The sequence below is a fragment of the Galeopterus variegatus genome, unplaced genomic scaffold, assembly GCF_000696425.1.
Source record: "Galeopterus variegatus unplaced genomic scaffold, G_variegatus-3.0.2 Scaffold14179, whole genome shotgun sequence".
Classification (NCBI taxonomy): domain Eukaryota; kingdom Metazoa; phylum Chordata; class Mammalia; order Dermoptera; family Cynocephalidae; genus Galeopterus; species Galeopterus variegatus.
The window spans coordinates 1-11,975 of NW_007740290.1; the positions used below are offsets into that span (position 1 = coordinate 1).

Genomic DNA, 11,975 nt, shown 5'->3' on the forward strand with positions numbered 1-11,975 from the left:
AATTACTTTGTGCCTTAGTTTCCTCCTGCAACTGGCAGGGTAGGGGGAGAACCCACCGGGTGGGCGAAGTGCCCAGAACACCGATCGCCTACCAGGGGCCCCAGCAAAGGTCTGCTGACCTGAAACTGGAGGAAAAGCAGAGGAAGAGAAGTGAGGAGTCAGAGGCAGGGGGAAAGGGGCAGGGACTCACCGGCCACAAAGTCACCAAAGCCGATGGTGGAGATGGTGATGAAGGAGTAGTAGAGGCCCTCGATGTAATTCCACTCCTCAGTCACCATGAACACGAAGGGTGGGATCACCAGGTGGACCAGGACGCCCCACAGGATGAAGATGGCCGTGCATGTGATCTGTGCCTTCCGCTGATGAGGTGGCAGGAGACCATGTCAGACAATGGTAGACTCAAGAAAGCCAGCAGGGACACCTGAGGGCTTGGGTGGCAGCTAGAGGAGAGGCCACTGGACACCAGGCCTGGGGGGCTAAATGGCCCCAAAAGGGGGAGGGGTGCTCCCAGCTTGACCCAGGAGGGCAGGGAGCTCTGAAGCTGGCCTCTTGCCATCTGTCCTAACACCCCTGTCCAATTCTTGGAGCCTTCCTGTCCTCCCCTCACCTGTCACGGTCCCCCCATCTCTGCCTAGCACCTGAAGCTGGGGACATACCAGGCTCACGCCTCTCTTGGTGAGGAACCTTCCCAGACTCTTGGCACGTCCCCCGAAGAACTTGCCCAGGGCACTGATCCATGTCAGGCAGAGCGGCACCCCGGAGAGACCATAGAAGACACAGAAGAGGCGACCAGCGGGGGTCTTGGGAGCCACATTGCCATAGCCTGAAGAAAGAGACGGTGAGGTCAAGAACAGAGCCACAGCAGGGCTGATGGACAGCCTGGGCTCCTGCCTCCTCCTCCACCACACACACACACACACACACACCAGACATACATACAACACACACACAACACACACACACACACACACACCAGACATACATACAACACACACACAACAGACACATACACACAACAGACACACACATACACACACAACACACACACACAACAGACACACACAATACATACACACACAACACACACACGCACACACGCAACAGACACACAATGACCCACACATACACAACACACACAGACACACAAACACACAACAGACACAGACATACACAACACAACAGATACATGCACACACACAATAGACACACAAACAACAGATGCATACACACACAAGACACACAAAAGACACAACAGACACACACATACACACACAACAGACACACACAATACATACACACACAACAGACACAGACACACACACACACAACAGACACACAATGACACACACAGAGACACACACACACACAGAGCCAGCTCGAGGCCCATCCTCTAAGATCAATTGATACTGATGTAATACCAATACTTAAATAATGATAATTCCCTTGATCACACTGTGATCATGATAATTTATAAAGCAATTATGTGATACGGCCTATGTCTCCTCCATCATGCTAGGAGCTCCCTGAAGGCAGGGACTAAGCCTCCACCACCCGCAGGGTTTCCACTAGTCCGTATGGTACTGCTGTGCCCTGTCTGGGCACACAACCCAGAGGCACTCTGGTAGAAGGTCTCCAAAGATGGCCATTCTCAATTCCCTCCTTTCTTACGTGATGGCTCACATCAAGGTGGAGTTTAATTCTCCTCTCTTTGAACCTGGGCTTTAATGACTTGCTTGATCCTAGGCAGTGAAAGTGGTGCTGGACAGGCTGGGTCTAAGAAGCCTACTGCTTCTCCCTTGGATTCCCTTGAAATGCTCACTTTTGGGATTTGCCCTCTTAGACCCTGGCTGCCCTACTGTGCGATGCCCAGGCCACATGTGGAGGCCTTGTGTTTTCATCCAGTCCAGCTGTGCTCTCAGCCAACAGCCAGTATCAACTGTCAAACATGTGGCAGGAAGTCATCGTGGACATCAGGCCAGTTGGGCTTCCCAGTGACTTCAGCCCCAGCCATCGTTTGACTGCCACCTCACTGCACAGTCCAAGCAAGAACTGACCAGCTGAGCCCAGTCAGCCTGCAGAGCTGTGTTTTAAGCCTCTCTCTTCTGGAGTGGCTGGCTACACAGCCATGGAAAATGGGGATGGGGCCCAGCGGACTGTGAGTAAGCACAATCTGGGTTTGTGCAGTGAGCAGCCTGTTCAGTCTCCTGCATGGCTCTGGAGACCAGATGGTATCACTGTTTCTGCTCAAAGAGCCCTGGTCTGCACTTATGAGAGTCTCCCAGACATGGCCAGTCACCAAAGATTTACTAAATCCCCAGGAAAGTGTCAAAAGGAGAGACTGCAACTGGCCTGATTTTACCCCCACACTGCACAAGCCTGAGTAACCAGAGCTGGATTCCTATAAGGTTCTGAGGAGCTGGAGCATAAAAGTGGGTATCCTAAAGGTCCCAGAAGACTTACCAATGGTGGTGATGACTGTGGCTGCAAAAATCATTGCATTGGGCCAGTTCCAGTTGTTGAAGGTCTGGTTCCCTGTGATGGCCACACCCTGTCCTGCAGCATCAGATACTACCTAAAAAGAAAAAGAGAGAGAGACAATGAAGGTCAGAGCTGTGGCCACACAGATGCTGTCTGAGTGACAGTGCTCTATTAAACTCCTTGTAAGCATTTCCAATTAATCATCACAATATCAAGGTCTCCATTTTATAGATGAAACATTTAATATGGATCAGAGAGGTTAAGTGATTTGCCCAAGGTCACACAGCTGGTAAAGTTATAAACCCAGGCAATCTGGCTCCAAAGTTCATTCTTTCACTGAGCCAGTGCTTCTCAAACTTACTAGCATACACCAGAACCACCTGCACAGCTTGTTAAACACAGTCCGCTGGGCCCCATCCCCAGAGTTTCTGATTCAGTAGAATCAGAGGCATTTATAGCAAGATCCCAGGTGATGCTTACACTACGGTCCAGGGATCACACTTTGAGAACTGCTGCATGAGACTATTGTGCCTCTTAAAAAAGGCAGATGTGATGCAGACACACAGGAGGTCCCCTACACCTTGTCCCATCCATAGAGAGTGCTCTCCTTGCAGAGCACAAGTCCCTATTCAGGGATGGCCCCCTTCAGCCCACTGTAGGACACCTGCTAAGGTCGGCTCAGTGCTCTCTTGATCTGTCCTCTGAAGGAATGCAAATCACCTGGTCTTCCTTTCTTTCCCCCATGCCTAAGGCTCTAATCTACCTTCTCCCCCACAGCCTCCCCTTTCCCTCCCCTCCCTGGATCAAACTTTCTCTCTCTGCCCTGGGCTGAGCAATTGTCTGGGCAAGGACAGATCAGAAGGTGGTAAGGACATTTCAAGGTGACTCAAAATTGTGCTAGTGTCCCACGGAGCTTCCAGCAACTATGGACAGCAGGTAAGAGGTCAACTGGGGAAGTGCACTGGGAGGTCTGGGAGAGGTTTTATCTGTTCCAGCAACACTGAGAGTTGTCAACCCATATCCATCTGACTAGACCTTGCCTCTTCCCCATCCTTCAGCTCGGCCCACCACTCACCCCAATGCCCACCACTCACCCCAACCTACCCATTAATGAGGTTCTATTGGCTGGCAGAGCCTAGACCCCAGAAGCCCCATAAAAGGGGCTATAAATACGGAGTTTAACTCCTGTCCCCAAGGAGGGCCCCCGGATGGGACATGCAGACCAGAGACCAGGAACTAAGCCACATTCTCTATAAAAATCAAGCCAAGGACTGAGGGAGAAGAGACAGAGAAGTGAGGGATAGAAGCAGGCGGGAGCCGGGAAAACCATATTTCTAACACACCCGAGGTGTGACTGAGGTTTGGTGGAAGGAAAGGGAAAGGGTGGGTGTCCTGAAGGAATGTGCAGTTTGCAGGAGCAGCAGCAGGCCCTTGTAAATGGATTTGCACGCTGAAGAATGTTCCATGATGACATGCTTGTCTGACAAATCATCAAACCACACTGCTCACTGCCCTGCCTCCTTATTCCCAGGGCACCTCTAAAGGCCGTGAAGGCCATGCAGGACCAAAGTGGCAATGGGGACGGTGGCATTCAACCCTGGCACAGGTGGCCCCTGCCCTCAGAGAGCTCTCTGTCTAGCTGGCTTGGCCACTTACACATGAAATAGCCCAAGGATGTTTAGAAATGAACAGGCCCACAGGAGAGCTAAAACATATACCAAGGACCGTCCAATAGGTTTGTGAACAAATTACATCTATGTTTGGAGCAAGAGTATGAGGAAGTACCGGGGCCTGTGGGTTAATGTTAAACTGATGGCAGAGAAAGCAGAGCCACTCGGCTCCCTTTTGGCTTCCACCTTTCTTATCTCAGATGGCCATCTTACACTGGAGAGCCTAAAACATGAGAAGAGCATTCAAGGACACGTTTAAGTGGGAATTCGATCACTGACCACAGATGACACTGTGGCACCACCTCTGGTCACTCCCACAGAATCGTGGGGAAGGGGAACGATGTCAGAAGACAAGCTGTTCCTTTTTGCACAGAAAGGTAAAGGGTGGATTCCAGAAACTGGGAAAGCAAGCCTGCACTCTTGCAAACTTAATGTTTGGGACATTCAGAAGAGGAAGTGGTGGGCACTGGAAGCTAGCACAGATTTACCAAGAACAAGTCATGCTCAGCTAAGTCCATCTCCTTTTCCAAAGGGGTTGCAAAGCCTTGAAGTTTTGTGGAATGCAGAAAATCTAGATTGCAACAAGGCAGCTAATAGAAGGGCTTACAGCTATTCATGTGGACAAGACAGAGAAATATGGGGTGGAGCTAGGATTAACTGGGTCCATTCAAAAGCAGACAACCCCAAGAAGTACTGATCATTATCAACCCAGACTGAGGTCTCCATTGTCAGGCCTAAGACCTGGCCTCTTCAGTACTATAATCCACAGCACAGTGAGGACATAGATAGCTTACCAATCTTTGCGCAGAGGATGCAAAATTGGGGGTAAGGGGGCCGGCCTGGTGGCGCACTGCTACAGTGCGCTGCTTGGGAGCGTGGCGGCGCTCCCGCCGAGGGTTCGGATCCCACATACAGACCGGTTCCCGCTCACTGGCTGAGCGAGGGGTGGGCGCAGCACCGAGGGTTGCGATCCCGTTGCCGGTCCCGGTCCGGTACAGGCGCGACACTGAGGGTTGCGATCCGTTGCCGGACACGAAAAAAGACAAAAAGGAAAAAAAAAAAAATTGGGGGTAAGGACTGAATGGGAAGATAGCTAACACACTGCAATGGCACTATTGAGCCTCAACATCATCTGGACTGGAAATATGCGTGAAAATTAAATAGATATGAAAGTCTTTTTAAATTTTCAAGTCTTACACTTTGAATTGGAAAAGATTAGTACAGGATCAAAGGGGAAAGTCCTTGGGTTTCAGCTGACCACAAACCAACAAATACCACGATGGCTGTGAAAAGAAAAGTAAATGCGATCTCAGGCAGCATCAGCACACCTCTTTCCAGGGCTCGGAGCTAACGAGCCATCCTTCTCTGCAGGGTCAGCCACACATGGGCACCCTATCCATTCTGGGTGTCAAAGTTCACATGATATGTTAGCCAACAGGCCAAGGTCCAAGAGGGGACAGAAGTGGCTTTTTTGGATAACGAGCTACCTCATAATGGGCTGCTTTTTGCAATAATCAATCTCTGATAATGAAAAATCTTTAGACCAGGGGTGACCACCATGTATCAGCCTTGCTGTTGAAGGTATGACTGTAATAGAGGCTCTCGACTGGGGGTGGTAGCAGCTTCTAGAGTGTTTGGAAATGATACCTGATGGGGAGTGTTGTATGTACCAGGACCTGTTCTAGGCACTGGAGATACGGCTGTGAACAGACAGAATCTCTGCCCTTCCCCCACAGTTTGTTCTAGTGAATGATGGGGGATTCTTCTGGCATTAAGTGGGCAGGAGCCAGGGATGCTAAATTCCTTGCAATTCACAGGACAATGCCACCCACAATGAGAACACTGCTCCCCCTGAGAAACACCAACTTGCCAAAGGTAACCCGTGATTTGGGAATCATTTAGTAAGTGCTAAGGAGACATCAAACATAAGAGTTGACAAAACACGGTAACTGAAGGGGGCATTAAGGTTGGGAGCATTGAGAGGTGGAAAAGCTGAGCCTCCTGCCCTGCACCCACTGATGGTGTGCCCTTTGGATAACAGTTCACAACTTCAGCCTCTGGCCCTAGTTATCAGTGAGCCACAGCCTCACATGCTTTCCCCAGGACTTCCATTATCTCTCCATGGTCACCCAGCAAGGGGTATGCAAAGGAAGCATTCTGAAGGGCCCCTAGCTGCCCAGGGCTAGAAGCATGGGGCTAGAAGCACGGGGCTAGACGCACTGCTGATCCTTGCAAAGATCCGGTGGCAGCAGTTACGCTCACTGGGCAGACAGACGTTATGTGGCAGAACTGGGCTAGGTTGTGGACCTGTTGGTTTCAAGCCTTCACAAGTCCCTGCCTCCCTCCCTTTATTGCTCTGCCTGGCCCTGGGCCCCCCAGTGCCCTTGCTGTTGCCTCCTCAGCCACGGTTCCCAAACAGCTGGCCTGGGAATCAGCTTGTCTCCACCCCACTGCAGGGGGTGAGGAGTAGCACTAGCGCTGCTGTGCATGAGACACCACTCGCATGGGCCCGTACACACACTCCCTAACTGGCTTCCCTGCGGTTCTGCCAGGCATCACTTGACAGGGGGCTCAGAGAGCTGAGGTCCCTGTGTGTGAACTTGGGGGGCCAGCTCCCTGTTCCCACCAGTGTAGCTGTGGCTCTGGTCAGGACATCTCACCGATCTTGATTCGGATTACACAGGATGAGGGAGAGGCCTTAACTGATCTCCTAGAACAGAAGAGCTGACCAGGACTGAGACTATCCCTGGGTTAGAGGGAAGGACATGGGGGAGCTAGGCAAACACCCTGTTAGACAACACGTCCTGTCCTCGGCATTAGGGAAACATCTTTCGCAGAAAGAGGCAACCGGGCAAACAGACTGTTAGACAACACGTCCTGTCCTCGGCATTAGGGAAACATCTTTCGCAGAAAGAGGCAACCCCTATTCACTTGCAGCTTCTTTAACTTGGCTCCAAATTCCCAGTATTTTCATTTTCCATATAAGCCTGGTGAGTGATGAGAGAAGAGAAGCCTGCACACAGCCCAGGCTCAGCTCTTGTGTGGGGACAGAATAGAGCTCCCTGCCTCTGTCACCCTCATCATAAAGCAGCTGTGATTTACTGAGGGCTTAAGATGTGCCAAGTGTTGTGCTAAGCATTTTATGTGCCTTTAGCTCATTTAATGAGGACAGAATTCTGCGGGGAAGATATTATAATTTTTTCCATCTTGCAAATGAGGATTTGAGGCTTCAAGAGGTTAAAGAAGTACCTGAAGTCACGGTGCTAAAAGCAATGAAGCCGGTACTAGAACTCAGGCCCATCTGGTTCCTAACTGCGGTTATCCTATCCCCTTTCCCCATAAAAGCCACAGGAAGGAGGCCTGTAAATATTTCTACTCCTTCCCACCAGCTGAAAAAACAGTGTCCTAAACTCAGCCCAGCCGCTGCTCTGCTCCAGCTTTCCAGCGAGGCATGTCCATGCCCCTCTCCAGAGCTTCAGACAACAGCTGCCCGACCCCATCTTCCCAGGCTGGCACTGTCCACACAACTTGGGTTTCCACCTGGTGGCAGCTGCCAGGCATCTCCTTCCTAGAGAGACTCATCCTGACCTTTGGGACATGCTGCCCACCTTCAGACATGAGCAAGATAGGGCTGCCGTGGGGCTCTTCCCCTTAAGGGTCAGGCTGGGGGAAACCAAGGTCAGGATGGCAGCCTGTCTGAGGATGGTGGCAGCTCGCTGGCACCCACAGAGCTATTTCCGGCCCTGCCTCCAGCTCCCGCAGCCACCATCACTTTCAGATCACAGAACTAACTATTCCCTGCTCTGCAGGATGCAGCCTCAACAGGCCTCCACTGGACCCACAGACTGTTGGGGGTTCAGGAGCTGAACCTCCTTTCCCATCCCTGGCTGCACTGATCCTTAATTCATACCATCAAAACCCACTTGGTTCCTCTGGCCTGGAAGGTGAAATAGGACGAATCCTTATTCATACATGGTGCCTGGCAGGAAAGAAACATCCTTTATCATTCCTCTCACCCAGCCCTTCCAGCCACCTTGTGAGGTGTGCAGGAGTGGATTAATCCTCACTTCATAGTTGATATGTGACTAAGAGTTGGTATTTGAGCACTTACTAGGATGGGCACTGATTGAAGTAATTTAAATCACTTAGCTCACTGAATCTTTACACCTATAAAGTAGATTCAATCACCCCATTGTACAGATGAGGAAACAGAGGCACTTGCCCAAGGTCTCACAGCTAGTCAGTGGTGGAGCTGGGACATGAATCCAGGCAGTGTGGCTCTTGACCACGGCACCATCTACAGATGAGGTGAGGGAATGCAGAGGCTGTCTAGAATGTAAGCCCCATGAGGGCAGGGACTTTCATGTATTTTCTTTTCAATTGCTGTATTCCCAGAACCTAGACACTGCCTGGCACATAATACCTGCTCAACATATATTTGTTAAATGAGTGAATAAATGAATCTGAATGAATGAGGATATATTCTCTGGCCTCAACTAACTTATCCTCTAGTGCCCCTCAATCCCCAACACCTGCCAGCATCTCTCTGCAGTTGGGTTTAACTAAATCCACCAGCAACAAAGTGGAAGCCTTTATCCAGCAAGAGGGTAGGAAGGACTGGCCCAGACCCAGGCAAGGGCAAGACTTGCAGGGGCTGCTGAAGCCATCGGACTCCAACTGGCCTCCAGGGCTGAGAGAAGAGAGGGCAGGGGGCCAGGAATTAGGCCAGGGCGAGGTGAGGGAGACAGAAGAGCCCAAAAGAAGGTGTTCAAGATGGCAGAGCGAGCAGCAGTGGGCCCCGGAGAGGTCCTAGAGTGGCTGGGGTTGTCCTTCCTGCAGGAAGGGAGGCCTGTCACCTCTGGAAACTCTCCACAAGGGCTGGATGTGCTGGGGTGGGAAAAGGAATATACTAGTCAGCATGGACTGAAACCCTTGCTACCAGCTGGGCACTTTTCTCACTGAATCCCTACAAGGCCCTCTTCTCTGGGGACGCTCTGTCAGTCCCATTTAAGCAAGGCCACTGAAGCTCAGCTCTAGGAAGAGACAGACAGGGCCATCTCTCAAACGCAGACCCGAGCTCATAGAAACGGTGGGACACACCTAGGTTTGAGTCAGAGTGGTCTCTGCATTGCTAGCAGCAAGTTTCTGCATAAATAATTTGGCCTTTAAGCCTCAGTTTCCGAATCTGCCAAAAATAACACCTACTGAGAACATATGAAAAGCACCTAGGACATAGTAAGCACTGGATAAATGTATCTCCAGTCAGTATTATGATTTGTACATGTGTCAGTCAGGAAACCAGATCCTGTGGTGATCTGAGACCCAGGAGCAAAGATTACCTGCTCCCAAGGCTAAACCAAAGGGACTGAGATGCCCTGGACAAGGGGTAGAGAAGGGCTAGGGGTTTACAGCACTGCATGAGAACAGGAGACACTGTCCCCAACCTTCCTCATATCTGCCACCTCTTACCATCTCTCCCTGTTTTATTTAATAGAGAAAACCATCGATTCTCACTCAGTCTGATCAACTGGCTTCCTCAGGCCACACGGGGGAAGGGACGGGGCTCTGTGGCTCCACAGGTGTCCCCTGGCTGCCTGACAGTTGGGAGTCAGGGGCAGGGGGAAACAGAGGCACACCCATGATATCCCACCCCATCCCTCAGAAGGCCCGTCACTCCTGACCTCTGCCCCCCCCTCCCCCAGGCTCTCAGCCACCTGACCAGTTTCCCATCCAGCCAAGCAGGTGGAGCAGGCTGCTGAGGAAAGCAGTGCCACCGCTGCCCGCCACCCACTCCCAGGTGAGGCTGAGGCCAGGGGCAGATAGATGGTGGCTTCTCTGAACTCAGGTCCCAACTCCCCTCCCAGTTGCCCCCAGCTTCGCAATGCAGCAAAATGCCCACCTGCCCAGTGTCCGCCGAGCCGTGCTCTTCCTGTGTGTCCCTCTGGTCTCTAACAAGGAACCCCCTTCCATAGGGAGCCAAGAATGGGGTCGAGCCCCCACAGGGAGTGGGGGAGTCTCAGCAGGACAGGTAGCAGGAGAATGGTAAACCTATCACTGGCACTTTTCAGGGAGTTATTTGCCATTTGGGCTAGTACAATGATTTTCAAAATTTTTAAAGCCACAAACTTAGGAACTGAGAGAGGGAGGATGGGAGGGAGCTCATGTGCTGGGAATCGCCCTCATCTGCCACAGCCCAGGTTGAGAAGGTGGAGTGGGGAGAAAGAGGCTACTGGGTCCTGCTGTCTGCCCCGCTGACAGGCAGACCTCAGGGGGACAGTCAGCGCATCACAAGCGTCTTGGAGAGAAAGTGTGCACCTGTTAACTCTCCTAGTCCCACGACAAATTGGAGAATTGAAAACTCCATTAGCTAAAGCCTTTAGTTATCAGCCACCTGACCAGTTTCCCATCCAGCCAAGCAGGTGGAGCAGGCTGCTGAGGAAAGCAGTGCCACCGCTGCCCGCCACCCACTCCCAGGTGAGGCTGAGGCCAGGGGCAGATAGATGGTGGCTTCTCTGAACTCAGGTCCCAACTCCCCTCCCAGTTGCCCCCAGCTTCGCAATGCAGCAAAATGCCCACCTGCCCAGAGTCTGCCGAGCCGTGCTCTTCCTGTGTGTCCCTCTGGTCTCTAACAAGGAACCCCCTTCCATAGGGAGCCAAGAATGGGGTCGAGCCCCCACAGGGAGTGGGGGAGTCTCAGCAGGACAGGTAGCAGGAGAATGGTAAACCTATCACTGGCACTTTTCAGGGAGTTATTTGCCATTTGGGCTAGTACAATGATTTTCAAAATTTTTAAAGCCACAAACTTAGGAACTGAGAGGGAGGTTGGGAGGGAGCTCATGTGCTGGGAATCGCCCTCATCTGCCACAGCCCAGGTTGAGAAGGCGGAGTGGGGAGAAAGAGGCTACTGGGTCCTGCCGTCTGCCCCGCTGACAGGCAGATCTCAGGGGGACAGTCAGCACATCACAAGCGTCTTGGAGAGAAAGTGTGCACCTGTTAACTCTCCTAGTCCCATGACAAATTGGAGAATTGAAAACTCCATTAGCTAAAGCCTTTAGTTATAGTCACTCCCTTTCATTCTCTATCCCAGACTGATGCAACTTTTCAAACTATTTCCTTAAGGTTAATTGGGGGTCGGGGGAGGGGTGTTGGGATTGTGTGCAGACAAGGAAACTGAGGTTAGATACCACATAGCCATGCAGGCAGTGGTTCGCAGCCCAAGCTGCACTGTCCAGTGGAATCACTTCAGAGTTTAAATAAATACCATGCCTGGGCCCCACCCAGAGATATTCTGTTGACTTGGACATGGCTTTTAAAAAGTTCCAGAGGTGACTCTATCATGCAGCCACTGCCCTAGTGGGAGGTGATGGGGGGCTGAGAATGTGGGGTGCTGGACTCGGGCCTTCTACCTTCCTGCCTAAGGAGGGAGAATGCAGGGCAGGGAGAAGGAATCCGTGGTATTTCCCTGACCACCCTTTCACCCCAGCCTAGGTGAACAGGGTGTGGTTCGTGGGGCAGCTGTAGTTATGAGCAAGGTCTTGGCGAGGGCCCATTCGTGCCACCCTGATACCTGCGCCAGCTGCAGGCCCAGCTCACTGAGCTCTGTCTCCACAGTGAAGGAGCGGGTGTCTGGGGGCAGATGCTGGGACTGGAGGGGGCAGGGCCACACTATGCTTGTCCTAAGACTAGTACTGGGCTGTTGCAAAGTGGACTGTGTTTGTTGACTTCTTTTTTACTTAAGGGTGTTTTCAGATTTGCTCCAATATTTACATGGAGTAGTCATATTTTTAGAAGAAAGATGGAAAGACAAATAAGTTGTTGGAGATTTTG

The 11,975-nt window shown here is 51.6% G+C and overlaps 1 protein-coding gene across 1 annotated transcript in view; it reads right to left on the minus strand.

Moving 5' to 3' along the window:
* Positions 1-56: 56 nt before the first annotated feature.
* The window catches only part of LOC103581886 (potassium channel subfamily K member 5-like), a gene marked incomplete at its 3' end in the record, with an annotated part of 16,774 nt that continues 4,855 nt past the window's right edge, over positions 57-11,975 (minus strand). Inside the window, exons 3-7 of the mRNA XM_008563609.1 lie at positions 11,716-11,793; positions 2,461-2,572; positions 657-823; positions 191-359; positions 57-125 (exon numbers count right to left, since the gene is read on the minus strand). Of these exons, the coding sequence (XP_008561831.1) occupies positions 57-125; positions 191-359; positions 657-823; positions 2,461-2,572; positions 11,716-11,793 (595 nt within the window). The remainder of the gene's footprint in view (positions 126-190; positions 360-656; positions 824-2,460; positions 2,573-11,715; positions 11,794-11,975) is intronic.